We start from the raw sequence: 25285 nt of genomic DNA, 5'->3' as shown, positions 1-25285 counted from the left end.
AACATAATGCTTTGGCCAATGAGGCAGGCACAAAAATTAACGTTCAAGAATTTCAAAGTTGTGGTTGCCGTGGGAACCTTAATTCCAACTGCATGGCACAGATGCGAATCGTGGAGTACTCCCAATACTGATAAAACTGGAGATGTCTATTTACTCTGTGCAATGAGGCACAGCTACAGTTACTGAGAGAACCTTATTTTGGCATTTCTAGACTTTCATGCATTTAAATTCTCAACCTTACCACAATACCATTTGCCGCATTAAATTGCCTCCTCTGTGGGGGGACTAAAAGAGAGAACGAACTGATTGGCCAGACATTCAAAGAACCCCTCCTGTATGTGTTTCTTACGCACAATCAGATTCAAAAGACAATCACGATATTTTTATTTTACTCTTATGGGCTGTCTGTAAACTCTCATGCAAATGAAAACAGGGCATGAATTTAAACTTGTAAATGCACCAAGACATGTATACGTGCAAAACATCAGAAAAGCAAATTTCTCCTCTTTAGAACTACAAAAGGGATAAATTAAAGCACAGAGCACTAACGTAAACCATGCTGTGTTTAATTTCCGAAAACTGTCCAAACACCTGCCTGTGGCACCAGCTCTCACAATGGACCCAGTTCTATAACCAGTTACACACTGTAGTTTCACGAGAAGGCAAAAATAAAAGTTGGAAAGTGGTCTGTAAAAACAAGATATCACCAAACAAGTAATTCAACAAAAACTTCAGTCTGTATCTCCAACTTCTCACCACTCGTAACAATGGAAAGAAAATGAGCAGAAAATTTACAGCAAAACTGCCTGCAGACTACCAACTCAATAGTTTTCTTCCTAAGTATTTCTCAAAACTGATATACCCCAATCATACACATTGGTTAGGGAAGCACCTTTGCTGCCAAAAGATCCAACAAATAGCACAAAACAGTATAACTAATAATTTCAGTTACCACTTGCAACAGACGAAGCAGGTGACCCCAGAGAATACATACGCCAAGATTCCTTTCTTCCTCGAACAAAAACATACAGAACTTTCAAATCAAAATGACCAGTAGAAACAGGCCTTACATTCATGCACATGAGATACAGACCTTCTCCTCTCCTTATTCTCAGAGAAGAAAATCTTGTTAACAAAACTTACTGCCGCCTCATGTATCCTGGCCCTAACCCCTCTCAAGCCCCTTAGAGCAGAATGCCAGCAATGCCCACCCAAAACAAAGCAGATCAGTGAATGTGGTTCAGAAGAAACTGACATCTGCCCAGCCAGGCTGCAGATACTAGGAAATAATACTTTGGAGAATTAAAATATCATCTGTGAGCATTCTCACACATATGTACCATATTTAAGTATTCTCCAGCTCCTTCCTTTTGATTTTTGAAAAGAGGCTCCACTCCTTCCCCATTCTCACCTGTGTATTCTCCCCTTCCAGCCTCGGTGGTCGAATGCTGGACAGGTGGATGGTCTTGTAGTCACCAGAGTTCAGCTTCACAACAATGGCATCTGCATTCAGCACCTGCATCACCTGTGGGCAAGAGGCAAAAATGCTCAGACCTGCTCAGATGGCCCACCTCATAGCACACATGCTAAGGAGAAAGACCCACCACAGTCATAAGGAGAAAAGTCAGATCAATAGCCATTTGGGGCATTTCAATATCATCCTTCACGGTACAACAATGTTGGAGAGAACAATGCTATAATTATCAGTCCCCAAAGACCTTATTATGATTTCCCTATGAGGCAAAATCTGTATCGTTCACAAAGACGTGAAGTTAACTGACCAAGACATGTAGTTAACTACAAAGCTTACAAACTGGAAATCTCGTCTCTACATGTTATTCATGATTTTCCTTGAAACAGATTCTAAAATCAAAATTCCTTACTCAGTGTGAATCTAGGAGACGAAGCAAAGGCTGGATAGAAGATATCAGCACTAGGTAAGAACCAAAACAGGATGCCCCAAAAGAGAGCAGAAAAATCAAAGGCAAGTGAAGGGCAAAAAGAATTGTCATCACAGCATGGTAAAGGAGAGGCTCAGCTGTTAATCTCGGGGCAGAAACATTAAATTGCTAATATATTACTTCAACTACTCTAAAAGCCAACTTTTCAGAGCACTACTATGGGCAACTTTGTTTTAGACCCCAGTATCAGAAACACTGGAGCCCACTCTCAGCTAAAAAAGATTAACTTCCACTCTTGGGTAACTTCCAAAGATATCTATTCAAAGTGCAAAAGCACAAATATTCCTCTGAGGAGATTATTAGAACATTCCACCAAGGTGTACAGAATAAAATCGCACTGAAACTGGCCTAGGATCACATCAGGGTTACAACTAGAACCCGTAATTCAGCTAGTGGTCTACAATTCACCTGATTATATTCAGAGCCTGTTGTTACAAGGCTATTCAGGGGTTTTTTGGGGGGTTTTATTTTGTTTGTTTGGTTTTTTTTAAACCAGTAATACTTTTTTACAAGGTAGCTATTGACTACATGTCACTGTCACCATCCACTTTGTCTGCAGAATCAAAACCAACTCTTCCAGGCTTCAATCAGGCCCCATCAGGAGCCAACAGGCAGCTGAACAAACTACAAGGTCAGCTGCCACAGTGAGGGCAGACTCGCAAAATTTCCCTCCTCTTTCAAGCAAGAAACAAAAGGAGCTAGACTCGCCTTTGCTATGGTGGATATCACACTGGTAAGTATCCTAAAAGAGCCCTCACTATTCTCTAGAAGGCTTCATATCTTTTAAAACAGAATACACCCATTTACTTGCAGACTCCTGCCCCCCACCCCAAAAAATGGCTATTCCAAAGAACCAACCAACCACATACCAGAAAGAAAAGACTGATTTAACGAACAATCTGAACCAAGTGAGAAATTATACATGACAGGAAATAGCAGGAAAAAAGCACCATCAGACAGAATGAATGAAAAAAGAAAGATGACAGTTGGAATCAAGCTGTAGTCCATGGAAGGCTGACTATGACTGGCAGATGGGAAGGCATCCCCAGGTTCTACCATAAGTAATGAGCAGCAAGTGCAGGGAAAAACAGGCCAGTGATCAGAAGAGTAATGAAAGGTCTGAGAACCAACAGTGTAGTTAGGAGAGAGGGTATTTTTAATTTTCAAGTACGTAAGATTAACTTGCAAACCTCAATGTAGGTTGGTTAGTTAGTTAGTTAGTAGGTTAGTTAGACTAGAAAAGCTAGTCTAAAATTGCCACAGCCATTCTGCTTTAACCTTTTTGATAGATCTGAGAATCGCAAAGGCTAAACACTAAAACCCAGACAGCCAGAACCCAAAACTCACCTGGCCAGAAAAAATTAGTCAAGTCCCCAGGCAATCAAAAGCATGAGCTGTGGTGGGTGACATGAGGACCACAAGGTCAGGGCTGGTTACCTGCGTATGGGTGGTACCAACGTCTATAGGACCCTCCAAATCAAAGAGCCCCTTACACCAGCCCAATCATGTAGGACTTAGAAAACAGCCCAGAAGGTACAACCAAAAATACAGATTCACTAACAGAAAGAAAAAACACACCTTCCCATTGCCATCTAGACATTAATGCCAAGCAAAAATGCCCATCACGATGGAATCTTCCTCCCACTCCCTAAAGGCACCAGTAGCAGCTTGGACAACTGCACAAAAGAGACAGACCACAGCTAATGATTTCTCTATTCTTCAAAATCCCACATTTGGGTAAAAGGAGAAGTATCATAAAATGGATGATAAAACATTCATGGGCCAAAGAATCCAAGATACATGCTATTCTGCTATCCTACCTTCAAACCAAAGAGAAGAAAAATTCCATAAAGCCACACCAAGCAAAGTAGCTAGTATAGCAAATCAACACTGCTCCTCCCTCAAAAGTACAGGACCACCATCTCCAATGCACACACCTCACAGTATTTGCTAAATCTCAATGATGGACAGAGTTACACATTCCTCTCCCACCAAAACTCTTATTAAATTATCAAGTGCCAAAAACATAGGGAAATTCCCATAATCAAGATGTGAGAAATATCTAGACATTCCCCACCCCCTAGTTGTGCTCAGAGAGGAATAAAACCAGGGAAAGCATCGTAGTGCTCACATCTTCACCCCGATTATAGAACGTGAAGATCTAAGCGTACCCCTGTGATAAGTTACTGGCATTCGTCACCCCTTATAATGTGTTAGCAGCAGCGGCAGCAAATGGATTCTTAGAGCTGTAAATTTCAGGCCTCGGCAACAGCCTCTCTGCTCGGCATCTCCCTGATTAGAAACCTCCTCTTCAGGAACTGCACGCTCTGATGCTGGCAACTGAACGAGGCCCGGCTTTTGGATGAAGAGGTGTGTGGTGAGTGCATGTGTGTGTGTGCCCATGTGTGTATAAGTGAGGCTTACGACTTTTTATTCCTCTTTAAATTGTGTCATTACTGTCCAGAGAACAAGCAGCTCCTGAGCAGAGACACGGAAGAAGCAATAAAATAGTGGTTATAGTCACGTACTGTGCAATAAGTAAAATGCAGAGTGGATTACTGTTCAAAGCCTACTCATCAGCACTGTTGCAGACTGCATTTATAACCGTGATATTTCTTATGGTGCTTTTCACCTGGATAAGTCCATGTATGTCTACATCGCTCACTCTCTCCACAAGCCAATAGATCCTTAATCAGCCCACCCCTATACACACCTACCATACCACACACTCCAGGAGATAACCTAAGGGACAGGTGCAGAAGTCTGCACAAAGTCTCTAGCTGGACTCGAAACACTAGACCTAAACCCAATGTCTCCATTTCTTGAAGTTCCAGCTGTAAAAGGAAAAAATGAGTGGCTTAATGATGATGAGTGTAGGCTAAGGGCTGCCACAAGTCAAGAGAACTGCGGAGTTCTGTCAGGGGCAAGCGACATCCATTCCCATCTCTGGCCTGCTGCCACACTCCCCATCTGCAGAGCCTGTCCACCGTGCTCACTGGGAGGCCAAGAAACTACTGTTCAGCTTCGTAAACCCCTGCAGCATATATAAAATGAGCAAAAAGAGCCAACAGTTTCCTGAGCTTCAGAGATCCTCAGAATAGCTCCCCAAACGCAACTACCAATACTCCCAAAGCTGCCTAAATTATCAGTGCTGGACAAAAATAAAAGGACCATCAGCGCACACTGGGGCTTCTATGGATGCCACCAAGGAATGGCTTTGACGGGGCCACTGAGAATGGGACACCAAATCTGAAATCATGACACTGGGCTGCTTCTCCTACTCCCTACGACTGTATGCTAGGTCTCATCTCCCCAAAGCTAATCATGGAAACACAACTGAAGCAGCACCGGAAGCAACTAAAAGGAAGCGACTAAAAGTACGCCACAACTGTTACAGCAGTGGCCTGGAGCCGTTCCCCAGAAGGGTACAGCTGCCAGCCTGTACCCTTGACAAAATACTAAGCATGACAATGTCTTGATACAAATAATTCCAGGCACCTGAGCATGAGCAAGCAGACTAGTCAATAGTAAATACTTAAAAGGAAACCAGGCATCAGACAGATTCCAACAGATGGGGCACTCTTCAACATGTCCGCCCAGCACTTCTCAAAACTGTCACGGTCATCAAAAGCAAAAGAAGTCCAGGGCACCTGGGTGGCTCAGTTAGTTAAGCATCAGACTTGGGCTCAGGTCATCATCTCACAATTTGGGAGTTTGAGCCCCACGTCGGGCTCTGTGCTTTCAGCACAGAAGCCTGCTTGAAGCTCTCTGCCCCTCCCTCGCTCGCTCTCTCTCTCAAAAATAAATAAACATTTAAAAAAAAAAAAAAAAAAAAAGGCAAGGGAAGTCCGAGAGACTGCCACATCCAAAAGGGGCCTAACAAGACATGACAACTAAATCGAGTGTGCCATGGTAGAGGAGATTCTGGAACAGAAAAACAGAGATTAGAGAAAAACTAAGGAAATCCGACTAAAGTATGGACCTCAGTTGATAATAACATACCAATACCGGTACGCTAACTATAATAACTGCACCATACTCCTGTCAGGGAGCAGAGCAAACTGGGATGAGGGCAGGGGTAATGTGGGAATTCTGCCCCATCTGCTCAATTTTTCTGTGAATCTAAAACTTGTTCTAAAAAATAAAATTTTTTATTTTATTGAATTGAAAAGGCCAGGTAAGTGTTTTTTACAAATCTTTTCTAATTCAATTTTTATTTTCTTATCAGCAAATCAGTTTACTAATGTAAGCTACAAACCAAGTCTTGATCTCTTTTTGGTGCAGAGGTCACCTTCCAAACCAAACCATCCCCAGAACTTCCTCTTCACCTGAAAGCCCTATGGCCGAAGCCCAGGAAATTCTCATCACGTTACCAAATGCAAACATAACAGAAGAGTCTAAATAATGCCAAAAATATTAAAAGGTGTCTTTGCTTAAAAACCATCTCCGAGAGACATGATAGTGAACTCCATTCAGAGCTAGGACCAGAAGCACAGCAAAAAGCTATCAGGGCCACACCAAGTAAGTCCTAGAGTCCACTGTGTGCATCCATGGATAGCTTCAACCTGACCTCCAAAACTGCACATGGCCACAAGTCCAGACAGTTAACTACTTAGAGTAATCTCCCAGATGGAGCCCTAGAGGGCAAGCTCCTTGAAAGCAGGAACCACTTCTCATTCTTCTGCTTCTTCCCAAAGCAGAAGGGCTCTAAGCAATCACTTGGTAAGAGAACTGAGCAAGAGTCCTCTAACCAGGCAGGGCAGTGAGAAGACTCCACCTCCTGAAGACATGCTGTCACTCCCCAGCCCTGCCACCACCCCTGAGTGTTATTCAGGTCTATAAAATCAGCAAGGCCCAAGAATCCAGCAGCAGGGACAGGGAAGCCAAGCCACGTGCTCAGGGGACCATATGGCTACAAACAGCACAGTTCAGCTAAAACGCCACAGGGAAGGCAGGCAGGAAACTGGCAAGCCACGACAGGCACAAAAGTCTCAAGCAGGCTCAGCTAATCGCTGTGAAGTGAACACGCTTCTCTGCTAACCTGGAGAGACAAGGAGAGCCCTCGCTTGCATTTCCTTCCTTAAAAAGTGACACAGTTTAAGCAGAGGATGGAACACATTCTTTCAGTAGACACCATGTATCAAGACAATACTTTGTTGAGTTTCAAGTTTCTCAGAAGTGAGACTCTTGGCCAGCACATCTCATCTACAGTATCAGTTTCCAAAATCACCTACAGGACCTGAGAGGCACCCAGTTCAAGAGTTCAGGTTACCTTTTGCAGGCTTTTCAGGCTATTTAGCTGCTCCCTATACAATTAACTTCTAGGGGACAGGGCAGGCGACTGCGAAAGAGAGAACCACGATTTGTTCAGGCCTTACAGTCACATGAGCCTCAGAGAAGTATCCTTTAGCAAAAACTTGTAGGACGGTCAGAGTGTTTGTGAAGTCCCAGGGCACCTTAGGACACCTCTAGGTTCTCTTGAAAAAGTAGCACAGTATTAACAGACATTTTAAATCAGGTATATGACTACAAAACCGCTGGATTCTAGGTTATGAAAAGAATTGCAGATCACTTTTTTTCCTACTGGCTATAAGGTAGTATCCCGTGCTCTACAACAGAGGATGGCAAACTATGGCCCAAGGGCCATCTAGCCCACTGCCTGCTGTTGAACATAAAGTTTTATTAGAACATAAACAGGCCCATTCACTTACATACTACTGTCTCTAGTCTCTTTTCTCGCTATGGTAGCAAAGTCGCATAGCTTCAACAGAGACTACATGGCCCACCAAATGTAAAATATTTACTATATGGTCCTTTAAGAAAAAACTGGTCAACCTATGTTCTACAACATATTAGAAAATGAACACACATAGGGAAATACATGGTTAACATTCCTGGAAAACTATTTGGCAAATATGCTGGAAAACATTCTTATGGAAATAATTGCCATTTACATAGAGATTTATTCCGTTTTCTAAATAATGGAAAAATTATACACTATATGAATATCGACCTATTGGGGACTGGTTACATAAATTATGCAGGCTCACAATGGAACATTATGAACAAACTAAAGCAAGCTCAAACATTTACTTTGGCGCCCTCCCTAAATACCTTTAAACAAAAATAAAGGGATTTTGTTGTTGTTGTTGGCCCTAAGTCCAATAGGACAAATATAATGGGAGAAAAGACTATGGCAACAAAACACTGGAAGCTAGAAAGCAGATGGATGAGTGGTAACAGACTTCACAGATTCACAAAAGCTAAATCCTGAGCCAGTGATAAGAAAACATAATAGCCAACCTGATTTATACTGCAGACTTCCCCCACCCACCAAGACAAAGAAACTGTCAAATCAGGAATCTCAAGTAGAGATGAAAATGGGACCAAAACCTAGACTTGGTTTATGTAAGAAGCACCTGGATTTTAAGATATATACCATAATTCCCATATATAGGTTCACTAATTTTAACCCAGTGTTTGAGACCTCATTCTTAAATAAGAAAGATAACCAAAGATCGCCAGGCATCTAAGGAAAGCCTCTAATATGAAAAATAAGAGACCAAAATAACCAAAGAGAATTAAAAACAACATGGAAAATATAGACTATGCAAGGAAATTTTTCAAAAAATTATGATTCTTCAGAAAGTTAATAGAAGATATTTTATCTCTGGAAGAAGTGATATTACTATTAAAAAATAACAAGATAGACACATAAATCAACAGAATGGAATAAAGAGCCCCAAAATAAATTCATGCTTATGTGATCAATTAATCTACAACAAAGGAAAAAAGAATATACAATAAAGATGGTCTCTTCAGTAAACAGTGTTGGAAAAACTGGTCAGCTACATGCAAAAAGAATGAAACTAAACCACTTCCTTACACTACACACAAAAATAAACTCAAAATAGATTAAAGACCTAAATGGAAGACCTGAAACCATAAAAGTCTAAAACACACACACACATACACACACACACACACACACACACACACACACACACACACACACACAGTAATCTCTTGGACATCAACCTTAGCAGTATTTTTCTCTGGATCTGTCTCCTCAGGCATGGGAAACAAAAGCAAAACAAACTATTAGGACTACATCAAGTTAAAAAGCTTTTTACATAGCAAAGGAAATCATCAAGAAAATGAAAAGGCAAACTACCAAATAAGAGAAGGTATCTGCAAATAAAATATCTGATAAGGGATTAATATCCAAAATATATAAAGAACTCCATAGAATTCAACACCAAAAAATAATACAATTTAAAAATGGGCAGAGGACTTGAACAACATTTCTCCAAAGAAGACATACAGATGGCCAACAGACACATGAAAAGATGCCCAACATCACTCATCACCAGGAAAATGCCAATCAGAACTACAATGAGATATTACCTCACACCTGTCAGAATGGCTAGTATCAAAAAGACAAGGGGGGTGGGGCGCCTGGATGGCTCAGTCGGTTGAGCGTCCGACTTCAGCTCAGGTCCTGATCTCACAGTCTGTGAGTTCGGCTCTGTGCTGACAGCTCAGAGCCTGGAGCCTGCTTCGGATTCTGTCTCCCTCTCTCTCTGCCCCTCCCCCGCTCATGCTCTGTCTGTCTCTCTCTCTCTCTTTCTCTCTCTGTCACAAATAAGTAAACATTAAAAAAAAAAGGCAAGAAATAACAAATGTTGGAGAGGATGCAGAGGAAAGGGAACCCTCGTGCATTAGTGGTGGGAATGTAAATTGGTGCCGCCACAGTGGAAAACAGTATGGCGGGTCCTCAAAAAAAAAAAAAATCAAAACTAGAAATACCATACAACCCAGTAATTCCATGTCTGGCTATTTACTCAAAGAAAATAAAAACACTAATTTGAAAAGATATATGCGCTCCTGCTTATTGCAGCTTTATAACAGCCAAGATATAGAAGCAACCTAAGTGCCCACTGATAGATGAATGGATAAACATGTGAGATATATATATATATACTATATATATGATGTGGAATATTACTGCACCATAAAAAGGAGTGAAATCTGGCCATTCACAACAACAGGAATGGATCTAGAGGGTATCATGCTAAATGAAACAGTTAGAAAAATACAAGTACAATATGATTTCGCTTTTTAGATTGAATCTAAAAAAACAAACAAACAAAAAAACACAAGTGAACAAGCAAACAATCAAGACAGAAACAGACTCATAAATACAGAGAACAAGTTGGTGGTTGCCAGAGGGTAATGTAAGGGAAAGTAAGGGAAATGGTAAAGGCAAAATAGGTGAAAAGGATTAAGAGGTACAAACTTGAGGTTATAAAAGAAATAAATAATGAGGATAGAAAGTACAGCATAGGAAATATAGTCAATAATGTTGTAATAACTTCATATGATGATGGATGGTAACTACTCTTATCACAGTAAGCACTGATGTATACAACTGTTGAATCACTATGTTATATACCTGATACTAATATAATACTGTATGCCAACTACATTTCAATAAAAATGAGAGCCATTCAGAGAAGCAAAGACCAGAAAGGTCTTAAAATACAGTATCATAAAGAAAACATTTGGTAGCAGGGCTAAAAGGTAAATACGAAGAAATTTAGGAAGAACAAAAGACAAAGATGAAAACAGGAGGCAAAAATTAGAAGACCAGTCAACAAAGTCAAAAATCCAAACAGGAGTACTAGAAAATAGCAGAGAAGCTAGTTGGAAATCAACAACAAAATAGTTAAAGTTCCCAGACCAGACACAAAGAGCTAAAACTAAAAAGAATACGCTCACACATGGATAAAACAGTGCACCACTGAGAAATTTGAGGATAAAAAAGCAAGTGCTAAGACCTTGCGGAAAGAAAAACCAAATCATCTGAGGAGGAGAAATCAGAATGGTTTCAGAGGCAAATGGTGAAGACATCCAAAGATGACAGCTCCAGAACAGTGAGAAGAAGAACAAAAGAACTAGTCTAGATTGGTATAGGTCACAAGGTTCCTGGAAAATATAATTGAAAAAGATAAAATTAACAGGCTGAATCAATGTCTTTAGAGAAGATTTAGGTAGAGTCTAGGGGTTGAATTAATAAGTTCATTAAAAAAATAAACTTTTAAAATTATTAAATCCAGGGCAAACAAAAAGTTCTGCAGAAAATGAAAAGTAGCCACAATATGCTATAGGGCTCAGTAGTTATTAGCATTTGCAAAGTAAACATTGAACCAGAATTAGAATATAGTCCTATTGCAAGGATTAAGGAAAAATACATGCACACCCATGTGAATCCTCATCTTCCACGGTATGAAGGAAAAGGGTTGTGCCTAAAACTGAAAAATTAAGAAGGCAACATAAACATTTTATTCAAAAATATGGACTAGCCAAGAACTGAAAATGGCTGCCTCAAGAAAAAGGAAAACAGACTAGTACATTTCTTAATAAGCCCACAGAGTTCTTTAAACTTTTATGCATTAAAAATAAAAGTATAAAAACTTAAAAATTATATACGAAAGAATATAGCTCAGTACTACTCAAAAGTGGTTGCCAGCCTGCAATGAGAGTAGGAGCTTGTACCAGAACATAAATCAACCACATCACTGAGAACATTGCTGGTATTTTTTCTGTAGCAAGCTTTTCTTGATGAAAGAAGCAATGCCTTGATTTACATTCTGGCTCAAGCGCCTTATATCCTATCAAGGCACTACGAATAGGACTGGGAAAGATCAAGGGTCAGCACACTTTTCTGTACAGGGCCAGATATCAAATATTTTTGGCGTTGCAGACGATTCTGGTCTCTGTCACAACTACTCACCTCTGCCACTGTATTACAAAAACAGCTACAGACAACATGGAAATGGACAGACATGGTATGTTCCAATGTATTCATGTCCCTGAAATTTAAATTTCATATAATTTTCATGTGCCACAAAACATTTTTTTCGACGTAAAATCCACCCATACTTCACAGACCATACAAAAACAAGTGGAGGGCCAGGCTTGGCCCATGGGCCATCATCTGTCAACCGCTGGGATAAACAGTATAATCAACTTAAAAAAAAAAGTCTGTGTGATAGTAGTTTCATCTAGTATGAGTGTTTTTCCTTCTCCTTTTCATGCTTTCTATTTAAAAAAATAATAATAATGCTGAAGAATTTCTAAAACTCAAGAAGTTTTGAAACCATTTACCTACCTACCTACCTACATTTCTCTCTACTCTAGAAGCAGGCCTATATCCAAATGACCTAAATTTATATTAAAGATACTTACAGGAGAATGGCTATTCCCCTTAACCCTCAGATGGTTTTTAGAGGCAATTTCCTCTACTCAGCATTTTAACAAATGAAACTTCATTGTAACGAAGAAAGCCTCACTCTGTTTTAAAACAAAACATATATACATATCCTGGGATCCTAGATTAAAACAAATAAACAAACAAACAAAAACAAAAAATAAAACAAAAAAAACAACCAGGAGAAAATGTGCCAGCTCTTCTCTAGTTACCAATAAAGTCATATTTAAGAAAAATACAAAGCTACTGACTCAATCATCTACTCTTTCAAATTTCTTTTTTCAGCAATGCATTAGTTCCTTGACCAGAAAAGGCCTAAAACCTTGCAAAATTTTCTGGGTTTCTCTTATAAACTCAGTTTCTTTTTTGTTTTTTAATGTCTATTTATTTTTGAGAGACAGAGAGACAGAACACGAGCAGGGGAGGGACAGAGAGACAAGGAGACACAGAATCCAAAGCAGGCTCCAGACTCTGAGCTGTCGGCACAGAGCCTGACGTGGGGCTCGAACTCACGAACCATGAGATCATGACCTGAGCCAAAGTCGGACGCTTAACCGACTGAGCCACCCAGGCACCCCTCTATAAACTCAGTTTCAACTGAAGACGGTCTAGCAGGGACAGTACAAGATACGGGGACCCTCCTAAGCCTCATCTATATCACAAATATCAGACCCTCTCAGAGTGATGATGGTGAAAAACAGAAGACATGCCTCCCTTGCTGAGTGAATGATCGCCCTTTCACCGTGTAGCTACAGTCTTAGAACAGATGACAGGAAACATAAGCAAAACCAAGTAAGTTCCAATTAGGTAGAACAGCCATGTCCAAGTTTCCAAGCTAGTGCGGTCCTCACACAGAAAGGAAGCAGGGGTTCATTCTGGTCTGTACCAAGACTTGGAAGATGCATGGGGGAGTATCCAACCAGGAACTTTTCCCTAAATAGGATAAAAGACCTAATTATGGTCAGGTCTCAAAGACCCAATTATGGTTAACCTGACAGCTGCCTGGAGACCACCTACGACAAGAAGGAAGGAAGCCACTTGAGCACTCTGTGACTTATTGCTTTGGGCATCATAAAAAAGAAAGTGAAGAAATTCAGCCAATTCCTCAGAGACTGTTAAAATTTGACCATTCGAAGAGAAACCAGTCCTGGATTTTTTAGGCTGACAGCGCCACCTAGTGGTATTCCATCTTCAACTCATTTGGGACAGCCACCTCTCAGCAGGTATAGATATGTTAATTAACTTCTTTTAGTTCAGGAAAACAAAGCTTAAAAGCATCTCTTGCCAAAAGTAAAAACAGATTGGAAAACATGACAGCACTTTGGTAAAGTGAGGAAAACAGGTCTACCGCTCACGGTACCAAAGCCAGCAATGAAGAAAACACTCAGCACTGCTGATGCACCCAAACAATCTACTGAGTAGCACTAGTTCCTGTCAAAGGAATCCATCCCAGGACACTTCAGGAGAGCTCTCTGGAAAAAAACATCACGTGAGAAAAAACTCAAAACCACGAGAGTCCCAAAACAGAAAGAAGAGAAACCTGAGGTCACACATACTTTGACATGGGAACTCTAAGAGAAAGCCATTTGCTAGGCAAATAGAAGCCCTACAATATGAGCGATCTTTCAAGGTGGCAACGTCCACAACTTTAACTCATGAACTCCTAATGAAGTTACGCAAATTTATGACAAGTTCTTATGGTTTCTAATTCCCCTGCAATAAACACATGGATGTACACAACCCTTACACACACAATCCACACACCACTGGCTTGCCTTAAAACAGAAATGCTTCCAGGCCTGGCTTGATGGTTCAGAGATCACTGTATTGTCACTAGCCTGACCATGTCCACTATGCATCTCAAGACGCTGAGAATGACTCACCTTGGCAACAAACTGCTTGTCCTTTTGGTCCAAATTAGCAGTAGGAGCCACATAGTCTCTCCATATTCTCAGCCTGCGTTCCTTGGCAAACCTGGCAACAAAAACAAGGATGCACATCATTCAGACAGAATAGGTCAGCAAATGGAACCCGCCATCACCATGGGAGCAAAGAGTACAGCATCCTTCTCTAACTCAGAGACACGACACCCAAGGGAAAGGCCACCGGTCAAACCAGAACAGAGTATGAAAGCAACAAGAAGTGTACCGCAACTGGCATCCAAGACATACACGCCCCTGGCTGGCTGACCGGGATCTAGGTGTGCAGCCTTTCTAGCCCGGACAGTGCAAGTCCACCTTGAATCAGCTCTTTAGCTTATCCAGCATCTCCTCAGTGACTAGTAAATGCCACGCACTGGAATGACAAACACAGAGCAACTGCTCTCAAGTGGGAAGAACACCCACATCCAAACAAACAAATGTATTTTTTTAAAAAGCATAGGCCTGCTCAATTTCCATTTGAATTTAAAAAAAGACTATCAGCTAACCAAATCACCTTTGTAGTACATCTGAAGAGTAAGAAAAGGGATAAAAAGCCACTAGGAGTTCACTGACAAAAGTGCAAAAACTTGTTGGCAAAAATCTGTTTCATGGTACTAAAACCATCAGGCATTTTTTTCAGTCAGGCTAAGAGAGGGAAATGGAATATGTGCAAAAATTTTTTAAAGCCAATGAGCAGCTAGATTTACAAATAAGCTTTTTGTGTTTTGTAATTACAAGTCTTTACAAATAAACGGATACAGGTCAAAGGGAAAGGAATGATTATTTCTGAAAACAGTACTGCCACTTTTTAAAAGAAGCACTAAAAGGAGAAAAAGACAAAGTAGCATGTAGTAGCTGTAAAATACATAAAATACTTTGATAGAGATTTAACAATGCAAGCAAGTCAAATACAGCATGCAAAACAGCAGGCAAGTAATCACATATTATTGAGATATGATTTGCATTCCTTAGTCTAAACCTGCTTTTTAATGATGTGCCCTCCTAAAAATCCATAAAATCTACAGATGTTATAAAACATGTAGATACTACTGCCATTGTACTCACTTTCTTCAAAGAGAGGCAGGAACTTAATGCAAAAAAAAATTATCAACGAAAATTATATTTAGAATAATGGATTTACAGGGTTTTCTGAAAACAAAAAAAAAATTCTGAGCATCACAGAATAATCAGAGGTATTTGGAAAGCTGTATTTGTAAGAGTATTTTATCTTTTGAATTTAGCTGTGGAACATAAAGACTAAAAAAATTTTATAGAACCATGGTGTTTTTAAATCAGATACGCCATATCTAATGGCCCAGATTATAATCTACTTTTATAAAAAGTTACAAGTATTTCTGCTTATAGGCAAAGAAGGATATGAAAGATCCAAGGGAAGAAAATTATGGTCATACAATTCATGTTCTTGTGTATCTCTGAGCGGTGTACCTCAAAGGCCAAAAATGTAAAGTCATCCAGACCATTATAATTCTGTGGTTCTGAAACAAGCCATACAACATACCTTGAGAGTGAATCATTGTCATCAGTGGTTGGTGGTGTTCTGCTTAAATGCACCCTGGGAGATGGTGGCCAGGACTTTCCCCAAATATCATCTCTATTCACCTACTCTTGCTACCTGCTTCATGGTCTTCCATTTACCCTGTCAAGTGAATGAAATTCACCTACTCCCAGAAATTCTTGACCTCAATACTTGAAACAGCCACCTAATCTTTGGAATATCGACTACTGTTTTCCTGGAAATAAGTTTCTTCTACATCTGCTTTAACCATGAGGCACCAAGCTGAAAACATGACAACAGTATCTCATGGTTGCATTAGCATTTTTAATTGACACGTGCTTCAATAAATGAGGGCATGAGGCTTCATAACAACACTGAACGGTCCTGTTTTAGGACCCACAGGCTCTATGTTTCCATCATACCCCTGGCTCCAGCCTGCCTGTTAGGTAGCAGCCAGTAAGTGACTGCATCATCTTCAAACGAGCCTCAAGCTATTTCATTCCAAATGCCTAAAATCCAGAATTTAAGTGAGATGCTTGGACAAAAAGTGACCCAAAAACATAAAAGCAGCAAATCTGGTGAAGAACAATTTCTAAGTGAAAATCTAGGCCCTCAATGTACAGCAGAGAATCAGACAACTAAAGACTTATAAGTAAACCACTCCTCTGTAAGATCCTACCCTTTTGTGGAATTTCCTTAATCCGTTACTGAAATGTAACAAATACTGACATAGATAGGGGAGAAAAGACCACTAGATTTCTTTCCCTAAAAATCCTAAATAAGATCCCTGGGCTAGAAGGCTTCCCTAACAGACCTTACCTCTCAGCTGCCCTCAGCTTTTCTGCTCCCCGAGTATAAACTGCAATCGACCAATCCACACAGCGTGCAAAACCTTCCTTCAGGAGGAGCTCTGTGATGTTGCCATTCTGAAAAACAAGGCACATGAGAAGGCAGGCATAAGAGAATCCATTTCTCTAGACTTCTGAAATTAACAGCCACAATTTATACTGCGGTTCACTGAAGAAGGAAGGAAGGAAGGAAGGAAGGAAGGAAGGAAGGAAGGAAGGAAGGAAAGGAGAGGGTAGAGTTTCTCTCATTAGGAAACCAGCCCCAAGATGAGACACCCCACTCTGCGGCTTCTCCTAACAGCCTTGGCTTCCCATCCCCACAACACCTAACACAGTAACTCTCACTTAACAGGAGTAAGATAAATGTTAATGGCATTGAATGGAATTGACGTTTCAATAGCTCTTCTTGTGGGCAGAGGAGGATGTTAATCTTTAGTAGAGATTACACCTCATTATTTCCTTCCCTAAGATCAGCACTTACTCCCCTTTTCATAAGGAGAGAGCTGAAGAACAGGCTGAGGAAAGGAGTAACTTCAGCTGCATTTTGCCCAATGAATTACAACTCCCATTCTACTGTGCCACAGAGCCATCTGGTAGGGCCCCGGCAGACAGCGAGTACTCCAGAAGAAACAGACATGACCCTGGCACACTCCAAACCAAGTGTCCCAGCCTTCCACAACGGCCATCATGAAAGAATTCTCCAGCCAAAGAATAAGAGTAACAGGAGTTTATTCTGTACTGGACATAGGGAACAATAATGAAAATGCATTTACACTTGGGTGTTATAAACCAAGGTCATTTCCTTTCCGGGAGAAATCTACCTACCAAAGTCTATGCCCAGGTAGAACGGATAATCACAACTAAAATAACATAAAGAACCTATTTCCGACTCAAAAGCAGAGTCAGGAGGTAACTGGATTAGGCCTGGGGTACACAAAGTAATTTTTCCATAGAAAGGATTCCTCATCATAGTTCTACCAATACTTTAAAAAGCTACCTTCTAGACCTACATATAAACCTCAGCAATCCTATTCCACACGTTTCAGTGCCACTTCTCACCTGTGTGGCAGCCTCGCAACTTTCTCTTCTCAACATCAAGGACCAACACTTGAGGAAATGTCAAGAGCTCCTCTTCTTACGAACTCAAAAGTTGAGATCCACTTTCTAAAAGTGAGTAGTAGTTCAGCAGATTTGTCCAACTCTATCAGCTAACTAATATCTCCCTAGAAAATGTCTCAAAAATCAGATGATGATCCTGCCAAGATCTTTAAATGGCTCTTAAATACAGAGAAAAAGAAGAGAAGCAAACCACAGGCCATCAAACACCAAATGCACACCCCACGCCCCCACCCCCATCCAACCCCACACAGCCCAGTCTGCATGGGCACACTCACTGGATGAAGGATGGTACCCAGGATGTTTTGGTTGTGGCAGCTCTCCAGAATGATCTGAACATCTCTCTGAAGTAGTCGAGACTCGGTGAAAAATTTGGCCTCTGCAGCAAAAGGCTCTGGTGTTTCACTGCCATCTGCCTCCCGTCGAAAAGTTGGGCACTAAAGCAAAGGTAAAGTAGGTGGGTAGTACAGCCTAAATGTGAGTGCCAGGCACTCTCACCCCACACCAAACCAGCCAAAGCCACAAACTCCACAAAGCTAAACCAGGTAAGGTCTCAAATCAGGCCTTGTAACCCCTTTTTTAAAACATATTGGTAAAAGTGACTAGAAATAGATCTTCTCAGACTTCTTGGTAAGGCAAATAAACTCAGGTCACTATCATGAGGAAATTTTAAATTATAGTTGAAAATGACCCCTTGCCAAGAAAAGATTCATCAATGCCTAGGTTTTAAATTCCTGATTTTTTAAAAATCAAAAATGGATACCCCACATTGAGACAAACCATTCTCAGCAAACATCAGAACCTCCCGTCTCTCTGGGTCTCAACAACCTCTCCACACAGCCCACTCCAAACAGACACTGAGTACTTTAAAATAGTTTTTTAAAAAATCTTTAAAATAATTTTCTAATCTTATTTGATCTAATGAGAACAGTCCCACTGCAAAGCTTACAGTATACAGTACTCTAGTCAATGTTAATGGCCCATACTAGGAAGAGTCAATAAGTCCAAAATCCCAGAGTAGAAGAATCCACCTGTCACTGAACGCTTCTACAAACCCTATATCCACCCCATAGCCCAGTGTATGGTCTGACCTTGATCCCTGACAGCATGACCGTAACCAGGTAGTAATCTGGGAGGAGCAGGGCCCTGACCACACTGCCGTCCCGCACATGCTCGATGATAGCTGTGTGACAGAAAAAATAGCTTAAGTCATTAGCAAAAGTCATGCCAGGAATGAACAATACCCAACCAAGCTGCATTTAACACGGTTCATCTCCCCAAAACCCTCAGAAAGCCTCCCTCTGAGGAGTGACAAAGCACTGGGAGATCACAAGTGTGCACACAACAGACTCTTCTACAAACTACTCCTGGGAATACAGATTAGACTGACTTCTCCATCTTCTGAACTTCCTGGGATCTCATGGCTCATCCCTGAGCTTTGTTATCCGTAAGCTAGAATGCTTATCTGAGTACCAGGTGCCAGCAAAAAAATAATGGGTCAGATCTGTTAATAATTTTACTCAGTCTGTAGTTAACCGGGTCTCAAACCTGGGCCAAGAACTATAGCGCGCGCGTGTGTGTGTGTGTGTGTGTGTGTGTGTGTGTGTGTGTGTGTGTTTACATCTTTACAGAATATACATTTCAGGGAAGTTATTTAAGCAGCATCTTTTAGAAAACAGGAAGATCCCCAATGTGGAAAATTACCAGCAATTTACTACCCTGCACCAGCAAAGGACTAACTTCTGTCAAAATATACCTGATGTAACCTATGTAAACTGCATTCCAGTTACCTTCCAATATACCATGGTGTTGTTGCACTCTTAACAATTCCTTTAGATACCAAGTAAAATAGTTTTGGTAAACCTCAAGAAACTTGAGAGCAAACAGAAATCACCCTGCATCATGTCGGTCTTTTCCCACTAGCCTCACCATTGACAGGCTTCTGATGGTGCGAGTCCACAAAGTGCCTTGGGTTCTCAATGGTGTACTTGAGGTCCCGAATAGTATGTGAACCGTTCCCCTCACTCCACATCCCTTTCTTAGCTGCCTTTGCTTGTTCCTCACATTCCGAAAGCCGGTTCTGCTCAGGACTAGGACGTGAAAAATAAACATGTGTGGGTTAGTGAGTTCACAACAAGAAGGAAAAAAAATCAGGCTCTTCTTTGAACTCTTTCTTCAGCATCTGCTCCCCTTGAAGATACCAAAGCACTCGTTTCAGATCTATGGCTGCAGACCCAAGCCTATAACCAGAAAATCACCATGAGTGCAATTTCCGGATTCCAGACTTGTTCCCTCAAACAACAGATTCGCTCGTAAGAGCATTTAATGAGAAGATACAAAGAACACACATCTCGGTACTGCCACCATCAGTGATTACAAGAGAACAAGTTGGTGGCTCACAGGGAAGCCACTCCAGGGGGTACAGCTTCATTTAACCATCCCAGAATCAGGAACTGGAATCCAGGCAGAGCTCAGCAGGACACAGCACAAAGAAAGGGACTAACAATCATCATCCTTACTGCTCTTGTCTACAGAACAGGGCTGGGGAATGCAGAGCAAATACTGTTATTATAGATGTCACCCCAAAACTACTTACACATTCAATAAGACCAGCTCAGCAAAAACAGTTTGAATAACCTCCATTTTGAAAATGGAAGACTCCTTCTTCATGAAGCAAGAAACCAAATATATAGGAGAACAGCCAGAAAGCCAAAAGATAGACCAAAAAATAAAGTGCATGCTCTCGCTAGCTCGGTTGCGCGTGTGCACGTGCGCGCTCTCTCTCTCTCTCTCTCTCTCTCTCTCTCTCTCTCACACACACACACACACACACGCACACACACACACACACACACACACGAGATAAAGGAAACTGTGAACTGCAGGGCCTTTCCACAATCTCAATACCTTAATGGTGACATTAATGGCTGTATGCATAAATTCAGTCTCCCACGATGAGCAGTAGGGATACCGGAACAGGGATCCCTGACCTACAATTTCTCAAGCCAGAAGTCTTCAGTACTGTTGTATACCCCTTCCCCCCAAAAAGGACAGTCACATCGTTGGGGACCCAAGATTGCAAACAGAATTCAATAAAAAATGTACTTCAGAGATAGAAAGAAGCAAACATAGAAACCGAGAAAAGGAGAATTTAAGTAAAGACAGCTTCAGAGAAAAAAAGATTGGGACTCCAGGGGAGATTTCTTTGTTGAGATGGTACAATATAGGTATGGGCTTCTGAAAAATTTTTCATTCTAGTTGCAAACTGGATTCCTAAAAACTACTGCCAACAATAATCATGCCAACAGTCCTTAAGATATAACTTCAGCATGCTTCCAAACACCACCTATGACAAATGTTTTTATTCATTAAATTCCCACATGCTCACTCCCCAAGTACAGGCTCCAGCAAATGTTTTTCTGCAGTTAAAAAGGACCCTCAGAAGTGTATGGTGAAAGGGCTGGCCCCAAAGTTTATGAAGGCAGGAAGAATGCAAAAAGTACATTCTTGCCTTTGCTCATTCCCATCACTGGTACAGTTCATGCAAATATTTACCTAAGGCCTTTTATGCACCAACAACAGTCACATATAATATATCAAGGACTTAACGATTTAAACAGCATCTTTAACCTCCAAATTACTGATGTAACATATCACTTTTCAGAGACTAAAGTGTTAATTAAAGCCAGCTGCAATCCATCCTACTGCAAGCCAATACTGGTGAACTTGAACACGATACATGTACTATAAAGCTTACATAACTAACACTCATTTCCATTAAGTTCACACTGCCATTAGCTAAACAAATACAGTTTTACCTATTACTTAACCATCTACAGATCTACGGACCAAAACAGACTTATAAGGCTTTGGAAAGAGACAGATTTTCCCTGATTTTAAAAACAGAACCATTGAGCCCTTATCAGTTACCCTCGCTTCTTCTACGCAGCAGCTTTTGCTCTGAATTCTATTTATTCACTTCACTTTATTTTTTATTGCACTTACTTCTTGTGCATGCTATATTGTATATTTATTTGTTTATTGGGTTATTGTCTGTCTCCCCATTAAAATGTTAGCAGAAGCTATCTCTGTTCATGGCTATACTCTCAGTGCCCAGAACACAGCCTGGCACATAGTAAGTGCTCAATAAATCTTTTGGGATGGATGGATAAATACTCTGTAACTGAAGGTCAGTGGTATAAGACATAGCCTATTGGCTCTTATGAATATAAAGAATGGAAGTCTCTTGTCTCAAAGCCTACTTTTAAAGGTGTTATACATGTCAAATGCCACTAATGAATACTGAGTTACTTCCTGGCTCAGAATAATCCACATTGGGGCAGGAATGTACCAAAAAGCAGGAGAGCACCAGAAGTTACCCACTGTATGCCAGGGGATAGGAAAGAAAATGCAGCAAGCCACTGTAGAGCTGACTACCCACCCCACTTGAGTAACCCCAGCTCTCACAATGGAATAGAAGGGGACAGAAGAGTAATGAACACTTACTTATTAGCTCTCATGCCTTCTCTCCGGGTGGCCAAACCCTCCGCAACCAGAGACTCTGCAATGTTTTCCCCATTGGTGTCTGAGGAAAAAGGGAATTAAACACAAGATTCAAATCTCCCTCCAGCAGCAGCAGAGCTCAAATGGAACCACTTTAACCCTTAGCTCTTCAAGGAGAATGATGTTGCCAGAGAATTGGACAAGGCAGCAATACAGTGTTGGGTTTTTCAGAAAACCTCTTCTCCTAAAATGTCTACTCTCAAAGACCCAAAGGTCTATAAATCTTCTTAGGACTTTGTTTCCAATTTTCCTGTGTATCTCCCAGGCAAAAGGCAATCTTGGGGACTGAAGGAAAACAAGGCATATACGGCAGCCCAGGAGAGTATAAAGAACGCTGACCTAAGCAGCAGAGGTCTGGGGCAGAATACAAATTCTGCCACTTACTAGCTTAGACAAGGTCTCTCGGTATCTTAATTTATTCATCTATAAATAGGGAAGAGTACCTGCCACGTGGCTTTTTGTGAGAATTAAACCACAATGTCTGTAAATCTCTTAGCACAGCACTCAGCACAACAGCAGGAATTAAAAACAAATCAAATGAGTCGTCACACCTGTACAATCATATGGCTTCGTTTAGGAATGTCTATCACGTTTTACACAGAAAGTCCAATTCCTCCCAGGATGTCCTATTATCTGCTCCAAGAGGACACCAAGACAAGCTACACCGTTTGTCAAAGACTTTCTCCTGCTCTGGGAGACACGGGGGCAGAGGTAACGTCTAGGTTTCTAATCTGTCATACAGCAGCAGGCAAGAAAAATGAAGTTAAACTTAAAACCCAATCTGATTAGGTTCTACCTGGGCACCTGAAACATTAATTGCATTTCCATGCTATTGAAAAAGGTTTCAGACTGTGTATTCCCTTAAATCTCTGCTTGTCAGACAAAGTGATAAAGGAACTGCCACATAAAAATCTTTAATATGGCAGAGAACAAAGGTCCCAGATAAACAAACACAGGAGTCTAGCTGATAGGTAATGTCAGCACAGAATAAAATTCTATTTAGATTTATATTCGATACACTATATATCAACTTCTGTAAGCACTAACAATATACACACCGCCCCCAAACCCAGCCTAAATGCCTTGCCATTAGCATTGCCCAAATTTCTACAGAATCAAATTAAACCTCTTTTCCTACCAAGGAAAGTTCAGATGAATGATATTTCTACAAGGAATTCTCAGGTTCTGGAGCGCTTAGGTGACTCAGGCAGTCAAGCATCTGATCTCACAATTGAGATCAAACCCTGCCATTAGGCTCTGTGATGCACCTGGACCCTGCTTAAGATTCTCTTTCTCCTTCTCCCTCTGCCCCTCCACCCGCCCCCCTCAAAAAAAAAAAGAATTCTCAGCTTCTGAGGCTGAGCACGGATCATAAGAACCTTTCCACTGAGGTTACTGTTGAAGCCAGACACAGACACACAGAACTATCTGACATTAGCAAGTATTACACTGGTTATTTCAAAGCAACAAGAATCCCAAAGAGCGAAAAGTCAAAAGGAAGGGTTTTTAAGGGTTTAACAATTAAAGGAAAAGTTGAGGGGTGCCTGGGTGGCTTAGTCAGTTAAGTGTCCAACTCTCAGTTTCCACACAGGCCACGATCTCATGGTTCATGAGATCAAGCACCACGTTGGGCTCCAGGCTGACGGCACGAACCTACTTGAGATTCTCTCTCCCTCTCTCTCTACCCTTCCCCCCAATCACGCACACACACTCTCTCTCAAAATAAATAAACTTTAAAAAAAAAAAAAAAAGAAAAAGTTGAGCAGTAAGGTGCCAAGAGGTCAGAGGGGTGGAAAGCATGAGAAAGCCCAGGTACAAACAAGATGTGTGGTCATAAAGCCAGCCAATTAGCTGCACACCCAACAGCTTTCAGTTTCCTGGCACAGAGCACGATGAAACGGCTGTTGGCTGACCCACTTCTAAAAAGTGAGTTCTGACTGCTCCTTCAAAAGAGAGAAAAATACATTTCCCTGGGCTGAACTCCCAAAGGAAGCAACAAAACATGGTGGATAGAATACTGAAATGGGGAATTTGTAGGCCAAGGATCTGACTTTTGCTTATTACTTATCAAATTATAAAACTGATCAAGTCACAATTGGGACGATATTCTGAGCAAGTGGACTGTATTTTCTCCAAATGTCAGAGGACTAATCTTTTTTTTTTCCCCAGTAAGTTCTAAATCAACCACAAATTCCCAAATTCTACCATTCTTCCACGACGTAAAAAGAAGTGAGTAGGGTGCCTGGCTGGCTCAGTTGGTTGAGGGTCCAACTCTGGATTTTGGCTCAGGTCATGAGCCCAGGGTTGTGGGATCGAGTCCTATGTTGGGCTGTGCACAAGCATGCAGCCTGCTTAAGATTCTCTCCCTCCCTCCCTCCCTTCCTCTGCCACTCCTTCAAGCATGCACAGCACAAACACACTCTTGAAATTAAAAATAAAAAGTAAAACTTAAAAAATTAAAAAGGAGGGGCGCCTGGGTGGCTCAGTTGGTTAAGCATCCAACTTTAGCTCAGGTCATGATCTCAAGGTTCATGGGTTCCAGCCCCGCATCAAGCTCTGGGTTGACAGCTCAGTCCCTGGATCCTGCTTCAGATTCTGGGTCTCCCTCTCTCTCTGCCCCTCCTCTGCTCACACACTCTCTCTTTCTCAAAAATAAATAAAAACATTTAAGAAAATCAAAATAAATAAATAAACATTAAAAAAATTTAAAGGGAGAAACCATGAAATAGGATACACATAAGGATACTAATTATCTAAGCCACTGTTCCTTTCATTACAAATGGCATTGAGATTTCATTACATTTCATTACAAATGGCATTGAGATAAAAGAGTTAAGTGAAAATATTAAACTTTAAGTCATTTAAACCTTTAAAACTGAAAGATGTAAGTAATTCCAAACATTCTTTCGGTATATATTTATTGATCACCTCCCATGTACCAGGTTTTATTTTAAAAACCCAGTTTATAATTTGGGTCAGTTTTAAAAATAAACTTTCTAAAAACAAAGACTTTAAATGTCAATTTCCCTCAACATAAATACTTAGGCCATTTTAGCTGAAGGCTGAGTTTACTTAAAAGAACTCTT

General features: G+C 40.9%; 1 protein-coding gene across 1 annotated transcript in view; it reads right to left on the bottom strand.

Annotated features, from left to right (window-relative positions):
• Window positions 1–25285, bottom strand: part of SND1 (staphylococcal nuclease and tudor domain containing 1) — a 422592-nt gene that overhangs the window by 360451 nt on the left and 36856 nt on the right. The window contains exons 4-10 of the mRNA XM_007089922.2: window positions 22143–22221; window positions 19566–19726; window positions 18728–18819; window positions 17915–18073; window positions 16492–16598; window positions 14118–14208; window positions 1412–1525 (exon numbers count right to left, since the gene is read on the bottom strand). Coding sequence (XP_007089984.2) covers window positions 1412–1525; window positions 14118–14208; window positions 16492–16598; window positions 17915–18073; window positions 18728–18819; window positions 19566–19726; window positions 22143–22221 — 803 coding nt within the window. The remainder of the gene's footprint in view (window positions 1–1411; window positions 1526–14117; window positions 14209–16491; window positions 16599–17914; window positions 18074–18727; window positions 18820–19565; window positions 19727–22142; window positions 22222–25285) is intronic.

This window comes from Panthera tigris, chromosome A2 (genome assembly GCF_018350195.1).
Source record: "Panthera tigris isolate Pti1 chromosome A2, P.tigris_Pti1_mat1.1, whole genome shotgun sequence".
Lineage (NCBI taxonomy): Eukaryota > Metazoa > Chordata > Mammalia > Carnivora > Felidae > Panthera > Panthera tigris.
This window is presented reverse-complemented; position numbering and strand designations above follow the sequence as displayed.